General features: G+C 54.5%; 9 protein-coding genes across 9 annotated transcripts; 6 read left to right on the forward strand and 3 right to left on the reverse strand.

Annotated features, from left to right (window-relative positions):
• Positions 1-611: 611 nt before the first annotated feature.
• T310_5772 (Uncharacterized protein) lies at positions 612-3510 on the forward strand (the record flags this gene model as incomplete). Its single annotated transcript, XM_013471361.1, has 8 exons — positions 612-744; positions 801-881; positions 937-1541; positions 1589-1791; positions 1849-1869; positions 1919-2293; positions 2358-2680; positions 2732-3510. The coding sequence occupies 8 exons, from the start codon at positions 612-614 to the stop codon at positions 3508-3510; spliced, it is 2520 nt and encodes an 839-aa protein (XP_013326815.1).
• Positions 3511-3728: 218 nt separating this feature from the next.
• On the reverse strand, positions 3729-5341 carry T310_5773 (Glycoside hydrolase family 88 protein; the record flags this gene model as incomplete). The annotated part of the gene is made up of 4 exons (XM_013471362.1): positions 3729-4266; positions 4347-4551; positions 4608-5085; positions 5150-5341. 4 exons carry the CDS (start codon positions 5339-5341, stop codon positions 3729-3731), a joined length of 1413 nt encoding a protein of 470 aa, XP_013326816.1.
• Positions 5342-5977: 636 nt separating this feature from the next.
• T310_5774 (uncharacterized protein) lies at positions 5978-7521 on the forward strand (the record flags this gene model as incomplete). The annotated part of the gene is made up of 2 exons (XM_013471363.1): positions 5978-6151; positions 6193-7521. The coding sequence occupies 2 exons, from the start codon at positions 5978-5980 to the stop codon at positions 7519-7521; spliced, it is 1503 nt and encodes a 500-aa protein (XP_013326817.1).
• A 599-nt stretch (positions 7522-8120) lies between these two features.
• Positions 8121-10007, forward strand: T310_5775 (uncharacterized protein; the record flags this gene model as incomplete). Its single annotated transcript, XM_013471364.1, has 1 exon — positions 8121-10007. One exon carries the CDS (start codon positions 8121-8123, stop codon positions 10005-10007), a length of 1887 nt encoding a protein of 628 aa, XP_013326818.1.
• Positions 10008-10622: 615 nt separating this feature from the next.
• On the reverse strand, positions 10623-13766 carry T310_5776 (uncharacterized protein; the record flags this gene model as incomplete). Its single annotated transcript, XM_013471365.1, has 7 exons — positions 10623-11095; positions 11143-11404; positions 11460-11842; positions 12101-12172; positions 12624-12654; positions 12704-12796; positions 12867-13766. The coding sequence occupies 7 exons, from the start codon at positions 13764-13766 to the stop codon at positions 10623-10625; spliced, it is 2214 nt and encodes a 737-aa protein (XP_013326819.1).
• An 879-nt stretch (positions 13767-14645) lies between these two features.
• T310_5777 (Sugar transporter) lies at positions 14646-16622 on the forward strand (the record flags this gene model as incomplete). Its single annotated transcript, XM_013471366.1, has 6 exons — positions 14646-14850; positions 14906-15075; positions 15138-15653; positions 15704-16192; positions 16231-16377; positions 16455-16622. The coding sequence occupies 6 exons, from the start codon at positions 14646-14648 to the stop codon at positions 16620-16622; spliced, it is 1695 nt and encodes a 564-aa protein (XP_013326820.1).
• Positions 16623-17220: 598 nt separating this feature from the next.
• Positions 17221-20307, reverse strand: T310_5778 (uncharacterized protein; the record flags this gene model as incomplete). The annotated part of the gene is made up of 10 exons (XM_013471367.1): positions 17221-18234; positions 18290-18347; positions 18404-18568; positions 18624-18743; positions 18792-19097; positions 19152-19233; positions 19289-19315; positions 19380-19560; positions 19631-19851; positions 19911-20307. 10 exons carry the CDS (start codon positions 20305-20307, stop codon positions 17221-17223), a joined length of 2571 nt encoding a protein of 856 aa, XP_013326821.1.
• Positions 20308-21938: 1631 nt separating this feature from the next.
• On the forward strand, positions 21939-23150 carry T310_5779 (uncharacterized protein; the record flags this gene model as incomplete). The annotated part of the gene is made up of 1 exon (XM_013471368.1): positions 21939-23150. One exon carries the CDS (start codon positions 21939-21941, stop codon positions 23148-23150), a length of 1212 nt encoding a protein of 403 aa, XP_013326822.1.
• Positions 23151-24212: 1062 nt separating this feature from the next.
• Positions 24213-25653, forward strand: T310_5780 (uncharacterized protein; the record flags this gene model as incomplete). Its single annotated transcript, XM_013471369.1, has 2 exons — positions 24213-25277; positions 25345-25653. The coding sequence occupies 2 exons, from the start codon at positions 24213-24215 to the stop codon at positions 25651-25653; spliced, it is 1374 nt and encodes a 457-aa protein (XP_013326823.1).
• Between the last annotated feature and the right edge of the window lie 722 nt (positions 25654-26375).

Consider the following 26375-nt stretch of genomic DNA (forward strand, 5'->3'; position numbering starts at 1 on the left):
TTTTCTTTCTCAGTAACTAATTGTTTTGTTGAAAATTATCTAATATCATCTTATCTAACTAGAGCGCCTCGGGTATCTCCAATTGAGATTCGCTAAGGACCTTCGAGCGGAGAAACGTTGTGGGAAATACATATTTCTCCGCAATGCGGATATTTGCACATCGTACAGCATAAAAACTAATTCTAGAAAAATAGGTTTTATTTATCTGTTCTTATCTGCAAGCTTGGTGACATTTCATTTCCTTTTTTTTCCCAACTCGTCCACGGTTATTGAACGGCGCTCTTGTCTCGGCTTTTGCAACCTTCCCCGCGTTCTCTCGTTAGTGCTGACAAGGCGCGGTGATTATTCGGTACTCGGTTAGTACTCGTGCCTAGCTCAAGACTAATTTAGCTTGAATTTTAATTGCCTATGCCAGGCATGGCTGCTGCTGCTTATCCCCGGATTGTCACTGTCAACTGTCACCGTCACAGCAGCTGTCTCCACGTGACCGGGGTCGTTTTCTTTCTGACAGCTCCCGGCAATGAGGAGAGTTCACCGTTGCAAAACGTTTCCCAGTCGATAATCCTCCTTCCTGCTGTCCCAGTCCATGATTTCAATGTTAATTGACTGTCATGGACAGACGGCGAGAGCGTCGCGCATCCTCCGTCGCGACGGGCGACGAGATCCCCGCGTGCCAGTCCTGTCGCCGTCGGAAATTGAAATGCTCCCGCGAAACGCCCTCGTGCTCGCAGTGCTCGAGACTGTGTACGTGACAGAGAAACAAGCTGTTGCTACCTATTTTCCTGGACTAACCTGCACAGCGTGCCCCTGTGTCTATGACCGGAAGAAGCAGAAGCCCGGGCTGAAAAGCGGTGCGGTGGAGAGCTTGAATAGGCGTTTAGGTGTGTTGCAGTTATTGTGCATGAAATAGCAAGCAGTCGACTGATAATTTTGCAGAGGTTTTGGAAAGAATACTGCTCCATGGCGATGGTCAAAGGCGGTCGCCAACGGCAGCAGCGGCAGCAGCTGGAGTCGACGCCCGGGGATGCGTTTATCATGCTGCGCTGCTCATTGCAAACTCCGTCAGTGGCATCAGTCACAGGGACAGCAACGACAGTTCGCTGTCAGCTGCGCCGTTGAATTGTCAAAGAGAAATACCCCTGAACTGCGGAAATGGATTACCCACAGAACTCCTGCCAAAGAAGCGCAGAATAGATGACCCGACGACTGCACTTGCAGATACACCATCACTACCCTCACTGCACATCCTGGAGGCCATTTTCCAGACGTACTTCTCCAAGATCCATCCCTGGCTGCCGTGTGTGCATCAGCCCACATTCGAAGCTCGACTGAAGAACGAGAGAGAAGCTGAGAAGATGAAAGTCCTCGTTCATGCCATGATCTGTGCTACGATGCGCCATGTCCCGCTCGACAAGCTGGGCCTCACAGACGAAGAGAGAGACCATCAGATCCGCCTCTCTCGAGACACTGTCATGAGGGATGCGATGGCCAGTCTGTCGGTGGAAAATCTGCAGGCGCTGATCATTGTTGCTTCGGATCATGTAAGCACGTTTGCCAGTTACTTTTGACCACGCTAAGAAGTATATAGATGGGCGGAGGCAACTTGACCAGCGCGTGGCCGATTATCGGATCCCTGACGAGAACGGTCGAGTATCTGCAGCTCACCATCGAGACGGACGAGAAACCGCAGCAGGCGTTCTTGCGGCCGCTGTCCTTGCTCGAAGACCCACGCAGCTGGGCGGAAGCAGAGGAGCGGAGGAGAGTGTTTTGGAATGTCTTTCTGCTTGATCGGTAGGAGATTGCATCTACTGTCTGTCCTGTCGTTATGCCACTAATTTAATCCCGCAGACTCTGTTCCATTACAACAGGGTAAGTGTAGACCAGCGAGATATGAGCATAGATACTGATGATTGTTTAGATGGAGCACCAGCCTGACATCCGACGACGTCCGGCGTCGCCTGCCCTGCGACGGAAAAATCTGGGCCAGAGGCGAGCGAGCGATAACGCCGTACTTTGGCATCTGGGACAAATCAGCAGCCAAGATTGGCAACCCCATCGCTTGTATCCAGCGCTCTCCGCCGGCTTCCTCGGATGCCGTGCCGAGTAAGAGCAGTGCTACTTCTCCTGCGTCCGACTCCCCGAATGTAGGAGCCTTTGCATACCGGATTGAGGCGACCGAGTCGCTGAGCCAGGTCACGTCGTTCTTCCTCCAGCAGCCTGTCAACTTTCGGAACCGGCAGGAGGTGGGAAGCTGGCTTACGCGGTTCAAAGAGCTTGATCTGCGGCTGGTGCAGTATGTTAGATCGCTTTGACACTGTCAGCGCCTAAACTAAGGACTGTGCCACTGACTGCTGCAGCTGGAAACTCTTCCTCCCGCCCAAGTGGAAAGACTCAAACGTCTCGCCCGACGAGACAGTCGTCAAGATGGACCCGAACCTGACACTCGCACACATCACGCATAATACGTCTATGATCCTGCTCCACCAACACATCGCGTATCCGCCGCCCGAGCTGAGCGAGATCGTCAAGCTGCCCAGCTCCTGCAGCGCCGAGACCTGCCAGCTCGCCGCCATCGAGACGTCGTCCATCTCGCAGAAGTATCTCAAGTACACTGATTCGTCGGAGATTGTGACGGCGCAGTTTGCTTTCTGCGCGTTTGTCGCCGCGAGGGTGCTGCTTGGTGAGTATTCTAACTGACCATGCAAACAAAAGGTCTGGCTGACTGGCGAAGTCCACTGGAGATTCTACGGCACAGCCTTGGCTCAGGAGTTTTTCAAGCTTGTGGAGAGTCTGCAGGACATGTCTCGTCGATGGAAGGGTCATCTACCGGAGCAGACCGATCGTGCAGATCTTGCCGCGAGATATGCCTCGCTGCTTCAGGCTCTGCACACGAAATGCCTCAATGAACCTGACTTGCGGCCGGAGCTGCTATTCCAGTACGATATCACTTCTGATCTCGATGCCAAGGCTTGCAGGGATCGTTCTTTTTCTGTCCGGGGAGTAGTGGAGTCATCCTCGAGACACACAGGCCACGACGAAGGTCATTCACCAGCAGTCGAGGGGTATCCGGCCCAGAGAGTCGATGGCAGTCCTGCCTCTTCGAGGGGTTTCGGACAGACATTTCCGGCGCAGAATGCCGCCAGTCCTTACAATTCTCATCCTGAAGGACCCTTCTACAACCACATCTCTCCCAGCAACGCGAATGCGTCAATCGGCCATCCAACACCTCGACCTGCCCCGGCGGGAATTCCTTCTCATCTGTCCTCTCCAGCGAGCAACAACCAGAACATACCCGCCCACGTCCCGCTGCGTGAGCATCAGACGGGCATAGAAAACAACAACGAGCGACAAAACGTCGACCGTGGCGACGCGACAGAAGACGAACTGACCATGATGTCCAACGCGCTGCTGGGGCAGCAGTTTTCGGAACTGGACCGCGTGATCACGCTCGACGGGACGGATTTTGCGTTCGATATGAGCATGAGTTATGGGTATGGTTGGCCTTCCTAGGTTCTGCATCTTGTTGTACGAGTTCTAGCATGTATTATGGGCTCAAGGAGTTGTAATGTAGCTAATTGATCAGTATTAATCTGCGACGAATCCGTTTCTATACCATATGTCTGTTCTATACTATACCCTGTTCCATCCCCTCCCTACTTTAGACATATTCCCCTCAATCAAGACAGTTTCCTCTTATTTTAGAAATATCTATCTTCGGTAAAAAAAAATCACGCCAACCCCATCCGCAACAACTTATTCCCCAACTCCAAAAAGTAGTAATCCGCATACACCAGCCCGACATCGCCATACCGCATGATCGCAAACTCATTATTGTTCGCCGTCGCGTTCTTCAGGATAGAATCCCACCTGCTCTCGCCCTCGCCCTCGTCCGCAACGACGTGGATCGTGCCGTTGGTTGCTTCGACAGCCAAATTCGCCGTGTCAGAGGCCAGCGAGAGGTCGATCGTCTCCCTGGCGATCCGCACTGCTGCGTCGAGGTACGTTGAAGGAGTGTTGTTCTGTGCCAGCGCCTGATGCAGCAGCACCAGCCCATTCGCGGCTATCATCCCCGCGGAAGTATCACGCAAAGGGGGAGTGCTGGTCTGGTCATCGAAATCCCACGCCGGGACGTACGGATGCGAATGCGATGCCTTTGCCAGACGCGCTAGGAAGTGGTCTGCCAGCGAGGTCGCTGCTTGCAGGAACACAGGGTCCTTGGTCCAGTGGTAGGTCTGCGTGAAGCCGAGGATGGCCCAGGCTTGGCCTCTGCATTGCCATCGCAGAGAATTAGCGGACGCTAGAGAAACAGGACACTTATCGATGTCATGGGTGTTGGTAGCACGTACCTACTCCACGTCGAGTCGTCCTTGTACCCCTGATGCGTATACTGCGACTGGATCGCTCCTGTCTTCGGGTCAAAATTGCAGACATGGAAGGTCGACCAGTCCTTCCTGACGATCGACCGGAGGACGGTGTGTGCATGCTTCGTTGCGATATCGATGAACCGCTGGTTGGCACTGTGATGGCCGGCGTAGAACAGCAAATCCAGGTCTTGCCATCCGTCAGCCAGCGAGTTACGTCCTGTGTAAATGGGAGGTATGACTCACTGCACATGCTATCAATGATAACGAGAAAGTTCTCCTCCTTGTCTGTGATACTGTATCTCTTGCTGAACGACTGATCCCAGCTGCGGATCGCGCCGACACGCTCGTCGAACCTCGACGCCAGACTCTCTGCCGCCGTGAGGATGGATTCCCAACTCTGCCGGTTCCCCGTCAGCTCCCAGTCCAGCCGTAACGCAGGCATGATGATAAAGCCCAGGTCGTGCGTGTCTCGTCGAGTGGCCATGGCGTGCAGAGGCGCCGACCAGCTCCGGCAGAGCTGCAGCAGTTGGTCATGCAGCGCTCTTCTGTCGGCGATTCCGGGCGAGGGGAGGGATTTGGGAAATCGCACGCAGCGCTCTAGCAGGGTGTAGAGGCTCCCGGGGAAGAAGCCGCAGGTCCAGAATTTGGCTTCCCTTGTTGCATATCGCCCTGCGGTGTCGCCGGTTGACGGGACGTATTCGGGGAAGCGAGAGAGACTGGGCTGTAGCAATTCAGCATCGCAATAACAATAAAAATAAAGAAGAAGCATAGATCAGTGATCTTACATCCTCTTTCAGCATCTCCGTGGCCACTCTCCAAACCTTGGCAGCATGACTTTCGGCGTATAATTCTCGCAGCTGAACATCTATCCGGGGCCCTGGCTTAGCGATGCCATTTTCCCTTTCCGCTGCGGGAGAGAGACTGCCATTGCCAGCGCCATTAGACAGAGAATTAGCTGTTTCCCCAATGGAACCCATCTTGTCCGACTGCGTGCTAGAGTAGATCAATCGTGTAGTCTATATCAAGGCACTGAGCTGCACATGCAGAATATCTATCTAGACAGACTCAATCAAAATAACCTGACTTGAATATGCAATTAATGTAATTATCTGAGTATACCATCTGTAAAGATGCTTGGCAGCTGTAGAGTGGACCGCGGGGACAGCGGAGATTACCCCGGAGGGAATGCAATGCCCGGGCTGATGGCCGGCCGAGCATTCGCCCGACGTCCGTAGCAGTATTCGGGGATTACGAGGAATAGCTGCTAAAAGCAGATTATTGCTGATAAGCATTGGTCGATTAACACGTACTTTCTCATGGCGCTGTCTGGCCTTTGGAGCAACTTATGTGATACGGGGGTTTGAAATTATATCATCACACTGTTGTTGTAATTATCTCTATTCTTAATCAAGGTATCAGGAGACTTCTCTATTTACTCTATTCCTTATTATTCTGTTTTCTAAGATGGGCCTTTTTATGAGCTTTTCTTCTTTTTTAAAATTTAAATTGATTAATACGTTGTGTCATGCAATGACATCTGATACATCAGCTAATATGAAAATAATCAAAGTGGAATAACCACTGTTATTACTAAGGCATCTATTCGGCGCAAAATGCTGTGTACAATACATTTCGACTATATTCATATCCGCACATATAAACAGGAGAATCTCAATAACATATTTGCAACCTACATACAGTTGCATCACGCAGCCCGACTCACATCCTCCACCACCTCCACAGCAGCCTTGCTATTGCCACCTTCCGTATCCTCCGGCGCATCTTTCGTATGCGTCTTCCCGTCCAGCATCTGCGTCACCTCCTCCAGCGACAGGCCCTTGGTCTCCGGGAAGAAGAAGTAGATGACCGTGAAGTTGCTCGCCAGCACGCAGCACCACACAATGTAGTACCGCCACTGGATCGCGTCCAGCGCGATCGCGTTGACGAACCCGCTGAACAGGTTCGCCCCTGTGTCACCGAACTGCTTCAGCACCTGCGTCTTCGCCCGCAGTCCGTACGGGCTGATCTCCATGTAGTACGGCTCCTGCGTCGGCGACGCCATCTTGTAGAACGCGCCGAAGAGGAAGATCATGGCGACTGTCGCGCCGCTGAGCCCCGGATTCGAGAAGTTGTGGCTCTGGTTGATACCCGTGCACACCGTCAGCAGCAGATACGCCACGAACATGCCTGCCATGCCGCCCAGGAACATCATCCGGCGCCCCAGCCGGTCGATCATCAGCGAGAAGAAGATGCCGAACACGAGCCCCTCGATCGTGTACCCCCCGTTGATCAGCAGCTGCGTCTTGGTCCCCGTCACGCCGATCGAGTCCAGCACCAGATGCAGGTAGTACGACACCAGCGCGTTGCCGCACCACTGGATCATGAACCCCAGACTCAGGATGACGAAGAACCGGTAGCGATTCGCCGGCGTGCGGAACCACTCCAGCCACGACGCCCGCGACTCGCTCTTCTCCTGCTCCAGCGCGTAGTCGATCTCCGCCAGCTCGAACTGCAACAGCGGCGAGTTCTCGTCCCCGTCTGCGTGGTATTTCGCCAGGATCCGCTTCGCCTCCTCCCGCCGGTTGTTGAACACCAGCCACCGCGGCGACTCGGGCATGACGAACGTCATGATGATCTGGAAGATGGACGTGACGGCCTGCAGCAGACTGGGCAGGCGCCAGCTCCACGACGACGCCATGAACGCCGTGCCGTACGTGATCCACGCCGCCAGGATCTGGCCCAGCGACCCCGTCGCGTTCAGAATGCCAGTGATCTGCGGCCGCTGCGACGGATAGGCCAGCTCCGAGATCAGGATCGGACAGGCAGACTGCTGTATGTTGTTGCCGAAGCCGATCAGCACACGGCCTATGACGAACATGGCCACATTGGTCGCGGCCGTCTGCAGCGCGATGCCGACGAGCATGATGGCCGACCCGATGGCGATGGGCTTCTTGCGACCGAACCGCTGGATCAGCGGGTTGACGACGAACAGCGCCGCCGCCTGCCCAATGCGCGTGCCGTTGGTGATCAGCCCCAGCCGCGAGCCCTTGGGGTGCCCGAAGTAGTCCTGCCACTGTGGGATGATCTGCAGCCCGTTGAGCATCGACCCGTCGTAGCCGTTGGTCACGTCCGACGCGATGCAGCCGAGCAGCAGTAGGTTGAGCGTCAGCAGCGACTTGTATTGCCACCACATCTTGTCGCGCTTGGGGAGGATGTCGCGGAGGACGACGCCGCCCACGCCGGCAGCGGACGGTTGTTGCGGACGCATTGGTAACTGGTGATGGATGTCTGATTGTCTGATAGTTTCTGTCGTTCACATCTTGAAAAAAAAGTCTTTGATTGCACGGGCACAGGCCAGTATAAAATAGCTCAATGGCCTATCTCCTGGTCCGGGTGCTTCCCCGCGATTTACCCCATGGGGAGCGTGGCATGGCCCGACCTGCTTGGCTTAGACGCCGCTCCAATCGCGTGCTTGCTGCGGCGCCAAGACATGCTTATCGCAGCGGACATCCGCCGGCCGAGCATTCCTCCGCTGCCCGCTGCAGTGGCCCGCCGTCACCTAATTCCGGGTTACAGTCGCTTCGGATGAACGAGCCGGATCGATGCCTGTCTAGACTGCTGAACGATGGCGGAGAGAAGGCCGCGCGAAGCAACACTGGAAGCTCATGGATTGCATTTCTGTCATGTCTGTCAATAATAGTATATACTCTCTCATTCTCATTCCATGAGAACAGACAGACTTGATATTATATCACCATGATCGACTCCAGCAAGATCCCCCCCTCCAAACTGAATCCCCTCGCGGGCAACCCCCTCCGGACACGCGACGACGTCATCGTCGCTGTCCACAGCCTCTTCAATCCGCTGCTCCCCGCCTTCTCGCCGGGGAAAGCCCGCGTCCAGCTCGATGCGTCGGGCTCGACCTGGGACCGCGCGGCCTGCGACCTGGAGGGCTTCGCAAGGCCACTGTTCGGCCTCGCGCCTCTGGCGGCGGGCGGCTCGCAATTCGACCATTGGGAGCTGTATCGCACGGGGCTGAAGAATGGCACCGATCCTGCCCATCCCGAGTACTGGGGTGAGGTGCTGGACATGGACCAGCGACACGTCGAGGCGACGGCGCTCGGGTACGCCCTGCTGTTCGTGCCAGAGCACATCTGGGAGCCGTTGGACGAGACGGCGAAAATGAACGTCGCTGCGTGGCTGCTGCAGAGCCGCAACACGCGCCATGCCAACAACAACCACAAGTTCTTCCGCATCATCGTCGATCTCGGTCTCGAGAGAGTCGGCGTACCCGTCGACGAGAGCATGACGGAGGAATACCTCCGCGATCTCGAGAGCCTGTACATCGGCGACGGATGGTACCGTGACGGCGGCGACAAGGGCGACACGCGACGGATCGACTACTACAATCCGTTCGCGATGCATTATTACGGCCTCATATACGCCGTCCATCGACCGAGAGACAAAGCCCGCGGTGACAGGTTCCGCGAACGGGCGCGTCTGTTTGCGCGGCACTTCCTGCATTGGTTTGCCGACTCCGGTGCCAACGTGCCGTACGGACGCAGCCTCATCTACCGCCACGCAGTCGCCGCATTCTGGGGCGCGTTGGCGGTGGCGAACGAGGAGGCCCTGCCGTGGGGTGTCATGAAGGGGCTGTATCTGCGGAACCTGCGGTGGTGGGCCTCGCAGCCGATATCCAGGCTGGACGACGGGCTGTTAACGCTGGGATATGCGTATCCGAACCAGCTCCTCACGGAGCGGTACAGCTCGACGGGGTCGCCGTGGTGGGCGATGAAGGCCTTCGCGCCGTTGTCTCTCCCGGCAGACCACCCGTTCTGGACGGCCGAGGAGCTGCCGATGCCGGAGAGAGATGCTGTCTACACGGACCCCATCGTGGGGATGGTCTTCATGCACCAGCCTGATCATACCGTCATGCTGGTATCCGGGCCCGGAACTCCGCAGCTGATGCGCGGAATTCCGGAGAAGTACAACAAGTTCGCATACTCGTCGCGCTACGGCTTCAGCGTTGAAAGTGACGCGCTGGGATTCAGTATAGGCGCGTTCGACAGCATGATTGCGCTGAGCGACGATGGCAGACACTACAGAGTCCGAGAACACTGCGATACGGCGATCTTGGCTGGTGACGTCCTGTTCTCGCGATGGCGTCCGTGGGACGACGTGCAAATCGAGACGTGGCTCGTTCCCAGCGGGCTGTGGCATATCCGCGTGCATCGCATCCTCTCCGCGAGAAGGCTGTCCACGATCGAGGGCGGGTTTGCTGCACCTCGGACAGACTTTGCCAGAGACGAGATTTCTACCGAGAGTGCGTCCGCACAGGTCATCAGCACGCTGGGCGATTTCAGCGGCATCGTCGATGCGTCGACCCCAAGACGGTCTGCCAGAGTCATTGCTCCACATGGAAATACCAACGTCATGTTCCCTCGGACGTTCGTGCCGCAGTTGTTAGGCGATGTGCAGGCGAATACCCCTACTGTGTTTGCCTGCGCTGTTCTGGCTGGGCCTGCATCTGCAGTAAGGACAGCCTCGTCCAGTCCTCCGACGGTTCCAGCGGTAGATCAGCTGGAGAAACTACTGGAGAAAGGGACCGTAGTTGAGATCACCAAGGAGTATGTTCCAAAGTAGGAGATCCAGACTCAGACATAGACTTGATGTATGCACATCGAATAGACCAATAAAGACATGTGCTAGACAGTCGTCTGCAGTATGCAATTCGTAATATCCATTCGATAACATGTCAAAACCGATGAGAAATACTGCTTTCTCGTCAATTCCATCCCCACGTCTCGCGCAGCTGCTCCTGTATCGCACGCGTCGGCCAGCCATGCAACGCGTCTGTCCGGACCAGGACCTCCATCAGTCGATTCTGCTGCTGCTTGTCGGTGAATCGATCGCCGCCTGTAGCGCATTAGACCATGCTTGTTGTATACACAGTCCATCGTACTTACATGGATTGATGGCCATGCAAGCCGTGATGATCGCAGGCGGTGCAGACGCGTTGGACATGCCGACACCACACATCGTCCATACCTCTGCCTTAATTTCCTCCTGGAATAAATCTTCTTGTTAGCAGTGGAATGACAATTCTGATAAGGACAGTCACTTACATCCACTCTTTCCATGGCCGTCCTCCGAAGTGGTCCAACCGTCGGAATCGTAGGATCATGCACAAGGAGCAAGATCCGCGCTAGGCTGTTGTACTGATTCCCTATCGCTGCAGGATCAATGAGCAAGAGAATCCTAGAGTCTGATAATGAGATGACAGGACTGACCATGCCAATCAGCATGCATCTTGATATCCGGAAACCCCGTCCGAGACACCGCGTCCCCATCATCCACAAAGTACGGGTCGAACGACGGCGGTCTGCTCTCCCTCCACCGCCGATTCTCCCTCAGCAGCTCCGCATGCACCGTCGCCGAGCGTCGCGCTTCTCCGTAGCAGAACAGCAGCACGTCCGCGCAGTGCGCGATGGCCTGGTTCGCCCACACGCAGTCATCGGCGTCGTTGGCCAGCAGGTTGATGTCCGATTTGTGCGCGCTGAGCTCGATGTCGGGCGGGCGTTGCAGGCTGAGGGAGCTGTAGATCTCCTGACGCAGGCCGCTCCAGTACGTCGCTTGGCGGAGGCTGGGAGTGATTATATCTGCTCGCTGGGCTTGGATGAATGCTTTCGTCCCAAAGGAGTGGCCCCGAAGATCGGATCCTGCGATTGGAACTGCGTATAATCAGCATGTAGACTAGAATAAACGGCCTATTACTTACCGTCAAACTCTTCCAACAGGCGCAAGATGACCGTCGCAGCGAGAAGATCGTCATCCGTGGCAACCTCTTGGTCGTCGAGTGCAGGGATGAGCGTCTCGAGACATTCGTGGTAGTAATGATCCGAAACAAACGGATCGAATGAGGTCGTGCGACTCAAATGCCGTGCAGACATGGCCAGAATGGCGTTGAACAGCGTCTCGCAGTATCTGGCACGGTGGGGGACATGAATGGCAAAATGCCTCTCGCGATCAGAGCAGTCGAACTGTCGTCATCCACTAAGGAAACTTCCTTTCTCTTGTGTTTGGGTCTGCACTTACGAAAGGAGAGACTTTATCCACAAAATGCTGCAGAAGACGCGCCTCCTGCGGATCCCTCAGCGGCCAAGTCCGCGTTTTCGAACGTCTGCGGCCATCTATTTGATATCCCACTGAGCGAGTCAATTGTAAAGGGACATTATCGGCAGGTAATGTCTGTGCTGGTGGCGGTTCGCCAACCTGCGAGGGGTTCGCAAGGCCTTGTGACGGGATCCTTGATTGCTCGCTATTATCTGTTCGTACTCCAGCGAGATGATTCGAAACGTGTCTGCTTGCGACAGGGTCTGACTCAGGGGACGTCGTACTCTCCCACCGTTGAGACCCATTCGCCGCAGCGCCGTCCAGCGGGGATTGTCCATTACTCCCCGGCTCGAGCACGAAGTCCACTAAATCAACAGTTACTCATGTCGTCTCAGCAGGTTTAATCCATGGAATGACTGTCTACCTCGCTGCGGCAATCGAAGCCACACCTGGTTTCGGGGGAATCGCGTGCGTCGCGACGGTCCGCTCATCAGCCGGAACTGCACCTTGCGTACTCGGACGCATGCACGGCCGGTGCGCGCACATCTGCTGCATTGCGGGAGTCGTCCGTCGCCTGGCGATGACTGTCAGTATCAAAAACGCTGCGGCGGGGCGGTGCTTACATTTGTAGTGGAGGAGACGGCACGGATCGCTGAGCAGGTTGTCAGCTTCGTGCAGGTAGATCCAGGCGCATGCTACAGGTCCTAACTAACCAGCATCGAATTCTCGACCCAGATGTCGCCATTATTGCTGATACACGTCGAAAGAGCTCTGCCAGCACGCGTTGGAGCGAGTCGAAGTTGTCTTGGAGGATTCTCGGCTTAGCTGCCGAAGTGCGGAGTTCCGCGGAGAGATCACTCCACACCCCGCAGCTGAATCTGGCATTCTATATGCTTAGCTCAGACCTTCTGGCAAGTGATTCATGGTTTGAAATGCTGATAGTACTATCCCTGAGGTCCTACGTGAGAATCAGGGTACAATTTCGCTTCACCTTTCTACAGTCTTCTACAGAATCCTTCTTATATTGAAGTATAAATTAAGGGAAAAAATAAAATAAAATCTTGGTACGAGAGAGAGACATTCATAAAATTCAAGGGCTATAGAGCTAACTGCCTATGATAACATCGATTCTATCCATCTACACACCATCTCCCACCTCGTAGTATCTGTTCCACCTCTGCCATCTCGTCAGCATCATATCATCAATATGTGGAAGTAAAACATACCTTATCGTACGGCCTCGACGAATCGACGAAGCGCAGGTCCGTTGCCAGGCGGATGACATTGTCGGGGTCCTTGTTTATGGTTGAGGCATGGATCTAGCAAGTGTCAGCGTCCACGAACAGGTAGGATAGATAAAGAAAAAATGAAAAGGAAAAACAGTCCTACCATATGCGGCTTGTGCAGGACCACATCGCCAGCTTCATACTCGGCCACCAGCCAGCACCGGTTGTGCTCTCGCGCAAACTCGGCCGGCTTCTCCGACAGCAGGCCCGTCGCCATCATGTTGCTGTTGAACGCGCTCTTCGCCTCCTCCTCCGTAAAGCCGGCCACCTTCGCTTTGCGCGTGAACTCCTCTTCGATCTGGACGCCCACGGGATCGCCTACGACTGTGGTTAGAGGAATGGACAGGTCGTTCAGGAAAAGAGTCATACCATTCTCCAGGTATATCAAGCCTCCTCCGGTGATCTTAATGTCGCCAATGGGCACCCACGCCGTCACACTGGTCGGCTCGCCATGCCGCAGGAAGATCTGGTCGTAGTGCACCCCGATGGGCTTGGTCCCGGTGACATTATTGCGGAGCAGAGATCGGCGCAGTCCCAGCGTCTTCTCTCCCCAGCCCGTGAACCTGGCAACAAAGTCGTGCAAAGCCGGGTGCCTGCAAAACTCCTCCGCGTACCAGTCCTTGTAGTGCGCCTCGATGGCCAGGTCCACGAACTGCGCTGCGCTTTCACCGCCAGGACGCCCGTTCATCCCCGCTGCGCCGGAGCCGATGCCCGGGAAGTCGTCGGGCGATCTCTTGTCGTTAAAGATACCCTCGACCGGCTTCGTGCCCTCCTTCAGGACGCCCGTTGGAGCCATCATTTCGAAATACCGCTCCCGGGCCTTGAGCACGTCCTCCCGCGGGAGGAGGCCCTTGAGAAACAAGTAGCCATCCTCCTCGTAGCGCTTGCGGAGCTCCTCCATCGGCAGACTGGGGTCAGACTGCCGCAGGAGCTTCACATTTTCAGGGGTCAACGGACCGTCGTTGACGGCCAGACGGTCGTACACCTCGAGCGGGATTCCCATGGTGGCTGATCTGAACTATTCTCACAACTGGTTTCTCTGCGTTGTAACATGGTCGCAGGTGCTGGATATATATATATCTGACGACACGCCCAACGCAACACCGGTGTCGCTTTCTCTTTTCGCAGGCTGGAGACAGAACAGCGGTCCCCATCCTATCACATGCAGACTCTTGCATCGCGTCGACCGGCTGGAAGCTTCACGAACAGCTGGCAGTTGGGATTGCAATGCTCTTCTCGACGGGGCAACTATCCCCGCTGGGCTTCCCCGCGCGGAGACTCGGGCCCGGGCCCGAATTGCCTGTTTGGGCGCGCGGAAGGAAAGCACCCCGAGGATCCGCCCAATCCGGCAATCATTCCCGCTGCAAATGTAATACTGGATGCTGATTGGCTGAGCGACTGAATCTCCAATCTCCAAATCGTCGTCGGACAATCTCACCGTCTGTGTTGTTCTGAGGGACGACATCTATGCTGCAGGAGAGTACTTGACAGAATTGTGATTCTATACCGGCGTCTTTATGTGTTTACAGTATCCAAACAGGGCGAATGTGCAAGTACTTCATAAAAAAAAATGCAATATCGAGTCTTTAAGCTCTACCCCGGAATCGGATGATCCATCACGATGATCCCTTCTCGATCCATCAGACCCGCTTTTTTTTACTCCAGACTTACTCCATACTTTCCCCGCTTGTTGCTCGCTACCCCAGACTCATCATGGAAATCCCCCGCTGACTTCTCCGTCCGGAGCAACGCCGTCTGTGCGACGTGATAAGGTGCCTAATCATGGAGCGATGTATATATAACCTGCGAAGCATCCTCTACAGAGCTCCGCTGCGACCGCGTCTCGCTCTTGTACTTTATCTCTCGTTGATGTCTACCCAGCATGGTCTCCCTCAAACAGTCCAAGCCCATTAGGCCGCCTCCGGGCGTCGACCCGTTGCAGCCTCGTGCTGGCAGTGCGGCCTACCTCTACGCTGTCACGGCGTTCGTCTCGCTCGGCGCGTTCCTGTTTGGCTATGACCAGGGCGTCATGGGCGTGATCGTGGCTGATAAGCGCTGGATCGACCTGATGCAGCCGAAGAATTCTTGTTCGTCCTTCCTACAATGCGAAGTCCTTCAAGAGATATATGCTTACGCTACTAGGGGTCACGGGAACCGTCGTCTCGCTGTACGACGTCGGTTGCTTCATCGGCGCCATGTCCCTGGGCTATCTGGCGGATCCCATCGGTCGTGAGCGGACGCTTGCCATCGCCTGTGTTGTGTTTATCGTTGGCGCCGTCCTCCAAGCGGCGTCGTATTCGGTCACGCAGATCGTAAGTCATCCTCCGTCCAAGGACTTTGTTGGAAAAGAAAGCCAGACATGCTGACAGTCCAGACAATCGGTCGAGTGGTGCTCGGATACGGCGTGGGCGCATGCGCCGGGGGTGTGCCGCTGTACGTCGCCGAGCTGTCTCCACCGTCGATCCGCGGTCGCGTCGTGGCCATCGAGCAGATGATTCTCTGCTTCGGCGAGCTGGTCGCGTTCTGGATCAACTACGGGTTCAACTACCTCGAGATCGACGACTGGTGGCGGATTCCGCTGGCAATCCAGATCCCGCCGGCCATCCTGCTCGCCGTCGGATGCTGGTTTTGGGTGCCGCCCAGTCCGCGGTGGCTCGTGGCGCAGGACCGCCATGAGTGCGCGCGTGAAGTCCTGACGAGACTGCACGGCAGCGAGGCGGCGGAACTGGAGATGCAGGAGATCCAGAGCTCGATCGATTTCGAGAAACATGTCACCAAGGCCAGCTGGAGGGACATGTTCACTATGCCCGTGCTGCGGGTGACCATGCTGGGAATGGGCATCCAGTTCTTCCAGCAGATCACGGGCACCAACTCGATTCTCTACTATACTGTAAGCACAGCATTTTAGTTTCAGGGGTTTGATTCGTACTAATTCTGCAGCCATCGCTCTTCGAACGAGGCGGCATCACCAACCCTCGCACTGCAAATCTTGCGACCGGCGGAGTCGGCATCGTCCTCTTCGCCTTCGCCTGGATCCCCATCTTCTTCTTCGACCGGCTCGGCCGCAAGACGTGGCTGCAGCTCGGCACCATCGGCATGATGTGCTCCATGATCGGCATCACCGTGCTGCAGTGGCACGCGGAGCACCACCCGGGCGACAAGGCGAACTACACCATCATCATGTTCCCGTACCTGTTCTACGTTTTCTTTAACATCAGCTGGGGCGTGGGGTCCTGGACGTACGCGGCAGAGATATTCCCCGTGTCGATGCGCGCCAAGGGGAATGCTCTCACGACGGCGTCGCTGTGGACAGCCTGCTACATCGTCGCGCAGGCGAGTCCGCCCATTGCGGATGCGGTGGGATGGGGGCTGTATATCATTTACTCAGGGATTGCGTTTTTGCACTCATCTTCGTCCGATACGCGTTGGGTATGTCCCATCCTAAGACATGGCTTTGCCTATTCAAGACGTTACTGACGCTGCGTCTAGTTGAAACTCGCGGTCGCACTCTGGAGGAAATGTCCCGTCTTTTTGATATTGAGGACCGGTTGGCACAGCGCAGTGGCTTCGAATACGATCCTGCCAAGGCTGTTGCGGACGAACGTATTGAAGAAGTAGGACGTAGTTGACAGGCTGTCAGATAGTAGTCAGAAGGGTTGATATCGAGAAATTATATACTTCCTCAATGAAGGTAGCTAGGCTAGCCTATCCTCTAGACAACGATATCTTAGGGGTTCACGAATCCTCCAATCTAGCCTCTATGCATCTATCAATAGAGTTTAACCCTAAGCCCGAGGAGTTCATACCAGTCGTCAACCGCGAAGTCCTGGAAGATCAAAAATTGGCTAAAATTGGTTGACTTGGAGAGAATCAAGACACAAGAGCGGTGTGTAATGAACAGGTGTCACCACAGCCAACATATATCAGCAGAAGCATTTCTGGGACAGAATGCATATAGAAACTGCCCAATTTAAAAAAAAAGAACAGAAGTCAGGCTCGAGATCCACGTGTATGAAAGTCAAGCGTCGCAGATGTCACGGTCTGGAATGATGCTTGGCAATTGAGTTACCTGGTGAGATATAGTACTGTCTGACTAGGACTTGGAGTTCGGATAGGAGATATGTGTTTGGCACTGGGTTTCTTTTCGTGCGCTGCTTTTTCCCCTTTCAAATATATTCCTTGATTTTTACTAATTCGTACGTCGGATATAGACCTGTTTACTATATTATATTTGCATCACTGACAACCGTTCATTACGTCTTGCGACCAAGTATATATACAGGTTTCACATTTGACAAGCTCACCCTTATTTCTATTACCATCCATTCATCCATTACCATCTATCTTGATCCCGTATCCAGAATCCCTGCCTCATATTATCTATATTCGGTACATATATATACCAAAATCGACCATAACCGCCGAAAACAATCCATATCACATCCTCACAGACGACTCTAGCAGTCGAACCGGCACGCTATATCGCGGTATCCATTGTTGAACCAATCGCCACTGCACTGCTTGCTGTTCGAGTTCCAGGATTGAGCACCATACCGCATGTACACCGGATCGCTGTCCACGGCCCCCGTTGACGCCTGCACCTGCCACTGCAGCGGGCCCTGCACGCTCAGCCACTGGCCCTGCGGCGCGTACGTCTTCTCCATGTACGCGATCAGCGTCATCTTGCCGTCGTACAGCGCCATCTCCAGCGCGTAGTCCGGGCTCGGGTTGAGCGAGTTGGCGAACTCGTTCTTCTGGTACTGCCGGACGTGCAGTCCGCACGATCCTTTGGCATACGTCTTGACCGGCGGCACGGCCGTCGCTGTCGCCGTGCCCGTGCCCATGTACGCAGTCACGGCGCCCTTGGGGACCTGCTCCGTCGCCGACTTGGGCGGGTTGCTCGTGGGATTGGGGCACGAGAAACCGCAGTTGCCCTGGCGCGCCTTGGTCGCACCATCCCAGCCTCCCATCACGCAGTGGTGGACGTTCGTGTCGTCGGTGCACCAGTACTGATCGCCATACCAGAAGCACAGGTCGTCGCCCTTGCTGCTGTCGGCAACGATCAGGTCGTACGGCAGCTTGCTCTTGATGATGATTGCCGGGTCGATGGGCTGCTTGGTGGCATAGGCGAGCGCATTGCCAGCGCCGTCAAAGATGCTGATGGCCGCCTGATACTCGGGCAGCGGGTTGGCGGCCAGGTCGTTCTTCTGATACTGCGAAATGTGGATGCCACACCAGCCCGGGGCGTATCCCTGCTGATTGACCGACGGACTGACGCCGTCCGAGTTGGGCACGGTGCCGCAGGGCGGCCATACCTTCTTGTCGATGTTCTCCACCGCTTCAGTCAGATTCAGACAGATGGTGTAGTTGAAGAATCCTGGCGTGCGAATGCCGCCGATGAATGGCAGTCCGCCGTCGACGACGCCCGACCAGTCCTTGTTGATGACGAGCGAGGTGTTGTCGGCCAGGCCCTGCAACGCAAACAGTCAGCACCGTTGATCTATCCGTCGAGGACACGAGACTCACATAGCCGTTTTTGCCTCCGTTGGCAAGGAATCCGGCGTAGCTGCTGGTGATGATATCCCTGCCCAAGACGTCAGCCTCTGCTGCGACGGTGGAGGTTTTCAAGAACGATCGTACTCCAAGGTAATGCCACCCCATTGCTTCCCATCAAGAGTGTCCGTAGTGCCGCCAGCCAGCTCCTGGAAGAGAATCGGCGACTGGCCCTGCCCAAGGCACCCGTTGGGCGTGTTGCGGCCGTGGTCGCAGTCATAGTTGGCGTTGAGGAGGAACCAGGTGTTGCCCCTAACGGTCACGCTCAGCATCAACAGGACATCAGGGGGAGAAAGAGAGGACTTACTGTGGATCACACCACTGCGTCTTCGCCGCGGTGCTGGGAAGGATATAGTCCCCAAGAGGGAACCCTCCTGCAGTGTGCTCGACCGGCGAACCGCATTTATAGTCCCGGTGATCGACACGCCTGGAGAGCGTCAGCCACGCCTGGAGAATGTGTATCGGTCTGCCTTACAGGATGAACGGGTTCATCTTCTTCGGCGATATCTGCCACGCCACCGAGATCAGCCTCCCCCACATGAGCTGGACGGTGGCGTCTCGCAGGGCCTTCCCAGTGCCGTTCCCAAGGTACGACATATTCAGGAACTGGTACGCATCGCCGTTCTGGACCATGGTTGTCAGGTAGTCTCGAGTCTGCTGGTCTGCGGCCGCCATGGTGTTCTCGAGGAATCCAGAGAGGTTGTCAACGGTGGCCTTCAAAAACTCGCCCTGGATCGAGGTCAAGGCCTCTGAAAGGGTGGCTTTCGGGTCTGAGGGCGCACTGCATTGATCTATCAGCTGCTGACGTCTCCAAATCGCATCGGGCCAAATTTACCTCAGGCTGTCTTTGCCGAAGTTGATCCCATAGGCTATGGCGCCGTTGAAAATATCCTTCCATGCTCCCCGGTAGTTGTCATCTGCAACGCAGTCAGGATCGACTCGAGTCATGTCCATATCTCCAGGCAACATTACCAGAAAAGATCTTGGCCTCTTTGATAACTGCAACGGACCGGTCAGCGGCGCTGACCTTCCATCGGAGACTCGTGGAGGGCTTGATACTTACAGACGTTCCACGAAAACGCCGATCCAATGCCAACCACAAAGGATAACGAGTCCAGGATCCATTTGACGGCCTCCGAGTTTGTCTGGTCGGGGAGACTGGTAAACGTGCTCACGAAGCTGGCCATGCTGTCCGTCACGATATCTTGGGCCAGCATCAAGCTTTGATATGCGATGTTCACGGCCTGGTCGTTCTCATCGTCAGCCTGGCTTCACCACCACCACTGAGGGAGGAAAGCTTGGTACACTACGTACATTATGCAGCCCAGCCAGAGAGTTCAGGATCAGAAAGCCCGCGGCCAACCCTCCTGCTTCGTCGCACGTCACTGTGCCGCAGTTGCTGCTCATGTAGCTCCAACACATGGGGTAGTCGCGAGAGTGGAACGCATTGAACGCCCAGGTGTCGAAGGTCTGATTCTGGTTCCCAGGGGTATCGAGATCCTTGACAAAGCCAGCCATGGCCTGGTCCCACGCCTCTGCAGCGCATTTTTGATTTAGCACGAGACATCAGTCAAACGAGGGAGGAACGGCGCACCTTGAGCATCGGCGGTCTTCCATCGTTCTGCCGGTCCGAATCGAATATCAGTCATTCCTGGCGCATTACACGGTACCGTCAACCACGCGCCCGAGGAGGAAAAGAGAACGGCGCCGCTGGACGACCCAGGCTGCTCTTCGAGCTTGTGCAATGCAGCCGACACGCCTGGCGTGATCACAGAGTGAGGGACACTGCTGGACCCGGTCGGTTTCGAGCTCGCTGTCTTTGGGACTGAAACGGCGATTGCCGTTGGCGTTGACGGCGCTGGGCTGGCGTGACTGCTGCTGGTGGACGACGAGGTCGAGTTGGACCATCTCGCCGTGGGCGTTGTCGGGACAGCTGCCACCAGCCCGACAAGGGCCGTCAAGAGGGCACCTTGCAATATTATATCTTTCATGACTGGCCACAATGAATGAAGGTGAAGGGCAAGGGAGTGGCTTGATACAATCAAGGAGCGACGGTGCCTGGCGAAGCAGGCATGCACATGGACATGTGTGTCATGCTATATAGGCCTACAATCTGATGCTTGGAGGAGACAACGCTCCATCTCGACAGCAGCTGTTTCACCAAGACAATGCAACATCTCGGTCGCTCCATTTCTAGAACACGACCTAGAATACATTCGACGCCTATGAGATTCTCGAAGCACGCACACGTGCCAGGCACTTTGGCCGTTGACGTTTTGTTAAGATGTGCTTGGACGGCCGTTGTGTTGGCTGCACAGACTTCATCCTGCACTAGTGGGCGACGAAGGATCGACGGTTCCTGAGGGGCTGATCAGGCAGGTCATGAACAGAAGAAGCCAAGACTCGTATGTCGACATGCCAAAAGCAGATGAATTGGTACGTGCGCAGGCATTCACGATAGCAATTCTCGTATGTCTCCAGAAACTGAATCATCAATAATAAGGGTATCTTCCAAAATCCGGAATGTTCTCTTCTACTTTAAGGACAGTAGTGGCCTGTCTTCGATGAACATTCCACACAAGGATGTCGTCGCGATATCATGGAATTAAAATCATGTTGAGACTGTGATACACGCGTTTAGCGCGGCAGGATTGGCCCCAATCCAGCCTCATAACTGTCGGACCGTTAATATCCCTATTTTTCCGATGCTCTTGATTTTTATGTGCGAGACTCTCGACAAGGCGCATGCCGAGCCGGCTTTTGTATAAAGTTGTTGGCTGCTCCACTGTGTCGCTGTTAAAGTTGATAATTTCCAATTGTTTCGCGTATCCTGACCCTACTTCTTTTCTCTCTTCTTTTTTTTTTATTGTTACAGAGGTTGCGATTGTTGTTCTGGAAACATACCGCAGTTTCCTTTTCTTTTTTCCGTTCTTTCTTTTTTTTTTTTGCTTTTTTTTTCTTGACTGTCATATCATGATTTCCATTTGTATATAGCTGTATCATCAGGTTTATTCCTAGTTTATTCCGTAGTACTCCCAGGTTAGCACTGTCTCTGCGGACTACCCTCCTAGGCAGGTGCCCATGCCCACGATCTCTTGTTGGCACCAATCTAGCTATTCTTGGTATTTTTGAAGCAAATACCGAGAGTTTTCTGCATGGAATCGGCGGAAAAGCAATACTGGCCAATCAATGAGCCCTGCCAAGCACCGATCCCAACGCTGGATTTAACATTAAAACCTTTCGCGCTGCCTGACGCCTTGAAGTGTCCCTGATCGACGTCCCCATCGCATGGCTCAATCTAATCTCGACCCTCGCTATAAATAGTGTTTGAAGCCTCCGCCAGCACGTGGTGTTTCTGCAGACGATCATTTGCTATCATCTGACAATGGCAGCACTCCTCGTCTGGATGCGATTATCGCCTCCATGGGGCGGAGAGTTGGAGCCTCGTCTCCACGGCCTTGTCAAGCACAATGCTGAACGGACTGGATTCACATGACTGCTATCTTGTTGTGTCTCTTCGGGCTGCGATGGATAATTGACTCCTCAGCTTCACTAAGCACTCTTTCTTCTCCCTCGAGCAAGACACTGCAGTGATCCTTAGACAGCATCTTGACTGCCAGCGATGGCACGACGCTTTTTTGCCATCGCCGTCTGCGGGCTGGCGCATCTCATATATGCCCAAGATACGCTGTCATCTGCGACTACTTCATCGACGTCGATGAATACTGTCCCGGCTTCAGCATCGGCCACTCCCACAGACGCCGCCTGGGTTATACCATTGGTCGGACCGACCAATGATTCCTCGTCCCCCTGGGGTGCGAATATCTCGCTGAACGGCAAACCATCGCCTGCTCTTGTTCCCATCGTCGTCGGCAATGGCAGCCAGAGCAGCGGTTCAGAATCCTCGTCCAGTGTTGCGACCTTTGCCAACGCCGTGCCCCCGTCTGGAAGCGGCGACCAGCTTCTGTGGATGGCTTCTGGCAGCACCGAGCTGGTCTTGGGCCAGAACTCGTCGCTCAGCTTCTTGCATCGTGACTCTTCTACGAATGAAACCCTCCCGACCGTTCCTTTCGGCTTGAATCTCGGATACGCCGGAAAGTGGAATGGCTCGCTGGTCTTTGGGGGCAGCTACGATGAGAATCGCATCTACTGGCAGATGAGCTGGGCGATCATCCCCGAAACCAGCAACGGGCAGGGCACCTTCTTGTCGACGGGGAAGCAGACGATCGGTTCGGTTGCCCTTCGCCTTTATGAATACCAGCCTGACTTGTCTCCCCCTCCCAATTTCGATGGTTACCCGTTCGGCACGTCCATGGACGCAGGCATTGTCGCCCAGGCCCCGGCGATCCTTGATTTCTCCAGCGAGGAGCTGGTCCTGCCGTCCCAAGCATGGTGTGGAAGGAACATCACGTTGGAATTCAACGACGACGTCAAGAACATGTCGGGCGGCTGGTTCACGCCATTCAAGATTCCCATCCTGGACGAGTTGACCTCGTCGCCCGGCAGATGCTCCGGCCCCAAAGACACGAACAACTCAACGCCGCCCATGATCTTGGGAAAGCCCTTCTTTCAGTCGACTTATTTGTACGTCGACACGAACGGGGATGTCTATTACTCCGCCGTGAATAGATGGGATCTGCCGCCGAATCCGGTGCCCTTTAACGCGTCCGCCTTTCTTAAACCTCCCTCCCCGCCACCAAGTGCAACACAGAGCCCTCGTCCCACCCACTCATTATCTGCGGGAGACAAGATTGTTGGTCCTATTGGCGAGGGAAGCATTGGCGCTCTTGCAGGCTTGGTGACTGTCTTCTTGTGCGCGTTTTTGTTCCTCTGAGAGCGAACAGTGCGCCTGAAGGTTATGGACTCTGCTTCGGCGGTAAGACGGGATAAGATTGAGCTTGAACGAAAACTGCATGACTGGATGAAATGAGGTTGATTAGAGGGATGTTTATTTTACGTCCTAGAGTGACAGTGTCCTCGCGGGTCTACGATTTATGGTATCTATGTGGTTAATGACGTTTTCATTAGATATGAATTTCGATGAGGTAGTAGCCTAATGTATTCTATCTGGAATGAAAATAAATATCGCCATTGACTCCTAACGACTGCATCAAGCTCGAATCAAATCAGAATCATGACTGCTTCAACATCATCGATATTGTCCTGTATTAGCTATACCTGACACATATATGAGACTGCTATGTCTAGGATTCAGAAGAGATATATATTTTTCCCAGACCACGTAAGATAGCAAGAATATGAATTGTACACGCGACCAAAGCCAGACTCCAGGAAACTAAAACATTTCCCTGCTTTCTCGATTGTATACTTCCTGTTTTTTGCTGTGTAAGAGACAAACCTTGCGTGGAGCTCCTATAAAACCAGGCTTGTGGACGAGCAACCCCACAGAAGGCTCTGCAGCCCGATGCAGATAAATAAGCCTTATCGATAAGCTTGCGTCATGCTTTTTAGCGCGGCCTTGTTTGTACTTTATCATCACATTTATTTGCATTTCGCAGTCTGAATAAGTCTGAATATTACAAGTGGAATCAGCAATTCGAAGACACAGCAGTGATGGTACGGCTATGATGTAGTCCTGGATGTGAAAGATGCGGACCTGTCACCTGCCTGCTCATTGATAAAGGCTTGTCCTCTATCTTGATTCTAGAGATTGTGGTTGTCTACCTAAAGTTAATCCTCACTGCAATAGGGAACTGCCTTGGAATCAAATATACCATCGAAATAGTTGGAAATGAATCCGATATCTATTTGATCCCCCTTCTGCCTACTCTGCTCAAGGAACGTGAACAGTTTCTGCCCTGCCCTCGGAAATATGAATTGCAGCCGGTTTCTCCGCCGCGTCGACACCAGCAATCTTCTGCGCATTAGCATCAATATGCGAGCTGGGTTTCCAATCAGAGCCCGGGACAAAGGTCGGCGACTGGTAGAACAACTCGTCCATGTCCTCCAAATTCAGCCCCTTGGTCTCCGGAAGGAAAGCCCAGAAGAAGAGCGTGTTGGTCAGATTGCACACGATGAAGATGATGTAGTACCGCCATCCGATCGCCGTCACTGCGATGGGCGTGACCTGGCCGATCATCGTGTTGAAGGCGAACGACGTCATGGCGCCCCAGGACACGCCCTTAATGCGCATCGCGGTGCCGAACAGCTCTGCCGGGATCGCCCACGACAGCGGACCGCTGGTGACGAAGAAGACGAAGTTGAACACCCACGTCATGACGATAAACCCCCAGTGCGCGCCCGTGTTGGACGACGTCGTCGGGAAGATCTTGATGAGCGCGCAGTTCACTGCGAATGTCACGCTCATGATGATCCCGCCGTAGATCTCCATCAGCCGGCGTCCGACCGAGTCGATGATCATGATGCAGACTGTTGTCCCGAGGAACGCGATGATCGCGTTGACTGCGGACAGCAGCAGAGTCGTGCCCGTCGGGATCCCGATCTGGGCGAAGATCTGCGGCGAGAAGTACTGGATGGCGCTGATGCCGGTCATCTGGCAGCTGGCCTGGATCATCATGACGAGGATCGTGCGGCGGAGGTTGGGCCAGTCGCGAAAGAGATAGAGATAGGTTTTCTTCTTCTGATGGTGTTCTTCAGCGATCTGGGTCTTGATGAGGTTGTATTCCGCGATGACGTAGGGATCATGGACGTTGCCGTGCGAGTGGAGTTGCGCCAGGTTCGACAGCCCTTTTTCCCACCCGTCGTGGTCGCACAGCCATCGCGGGCTCTCGGGGAAGACGTACACAAAAGCACCCAAGATGATGGCTGGGATGATTTGGATGGCAAGGGGGATACGCCATTCTCGACTATCCCCGGAACTGTCCCAGGTCATATAGCATCCGTAGCCTGTCCAGGTTGCAAATATCTGGCCAAGTGCGTTGAAGAGCTGCTGCAGGCTAGTAATCTTGCCACGGATGCGTCGATGGCTAATTTCAGCTTGGTAAATGGGGATAATCATCTATTGGAGCCGTTAGTAACACCAGTCCTGCATGCTAGTCTTGGAATAGATGTACTGTGAGCAAGCCAACGCCAATACCGGCAATCAGTCTTCCAAGGTACAGCATGGCGATGACTACCCCTGCTGTCTGGATGATGCCGCCACAGACGAAAATGCAGCAGGCCATCAGAATCGTCCCACGACGCCCCAGGCGGTCGGTGAATCCGGCGCAGAGAGCGCCCACAAAGCAGCCACCAGTGAAGAGAGCGACTACCGTCCCAGACCGAGAATCGGCATCGGACTGCAGGAAGAGTGTCTTGAACGACCTGGAGGCGACCACTTCTGCGATTACGCCCAGATCATAGCCGAAGAGGAATGATCCCAGAGCGGCGAAGCAGCCCACTAGGAACTGATAGATGCCTGGCTTCATCGTGCCTGGCCAGAATTGTCGGAAATTTTGGGTCAAGGGCCGGACAGTGATGAAGTATCCCCATGGGAACTATATATGCTGCTTCCATATTTGCGGATCCTGGTCGTCCGGGTTCTGTCCTATTTCTGTGATCATTCAAAGAGTGATCTCTGGGGAATGTTGATTGACGGAGATATTACCCAGCGAATTGGAAAGATTGTCCAGCATTGTGCGACTGACACCGACGCTAGCATACTGTATGAACATGATCAGCGTGGAGGACTTGCAGTCGGCACAATTCCGAGCGGAGCAGGCAACTTCAGGCTGAACGATTGACCGATGCCAGCCCACCACTATTGTGATGTGTTTTTGTACTACAAGATGTTGTCATGACAGAAATGCCGTAACGGACAAGGTTTGTATGTCCTGGTACATCTCGTGTAAGGAAAGTGATGGCATTATTCAGGTAGAATTGGGCGTACTTGTCGAAGGTCCATATCTCGCAATACCATGGTCGTTAGCATCAGAGTTAGGTATCAGAATACACTTGCCCGTTCTGTGTCCTCGCATATCTTCCTCGACGGTGCGAGTCATGCCGTGTCTGCGCATTTACCAACCGGACTTCCGCCGCATAGATTATTTCGACATCCTGTCGTACGTAGTAGTGTATCGACACTAGAAACGGGGAATGC

The sequence above is a fragment of the Rasamsonia emersonii genome, assembly GCF_000968595.1.
Source record: "Rasamsonia emersonii CBS 393.64 chromosome Unknown ctg1118621760326, whole genome shotgun sequence".
Classification (NCBI taxonomy): domain Eukaryota; kingdom Fungi; phylum Ascomycota; class Eurotiomycetes; order Eurotiales; family Trichocomaceae; genus Rasamsonia; species Rasamsonia emersonii.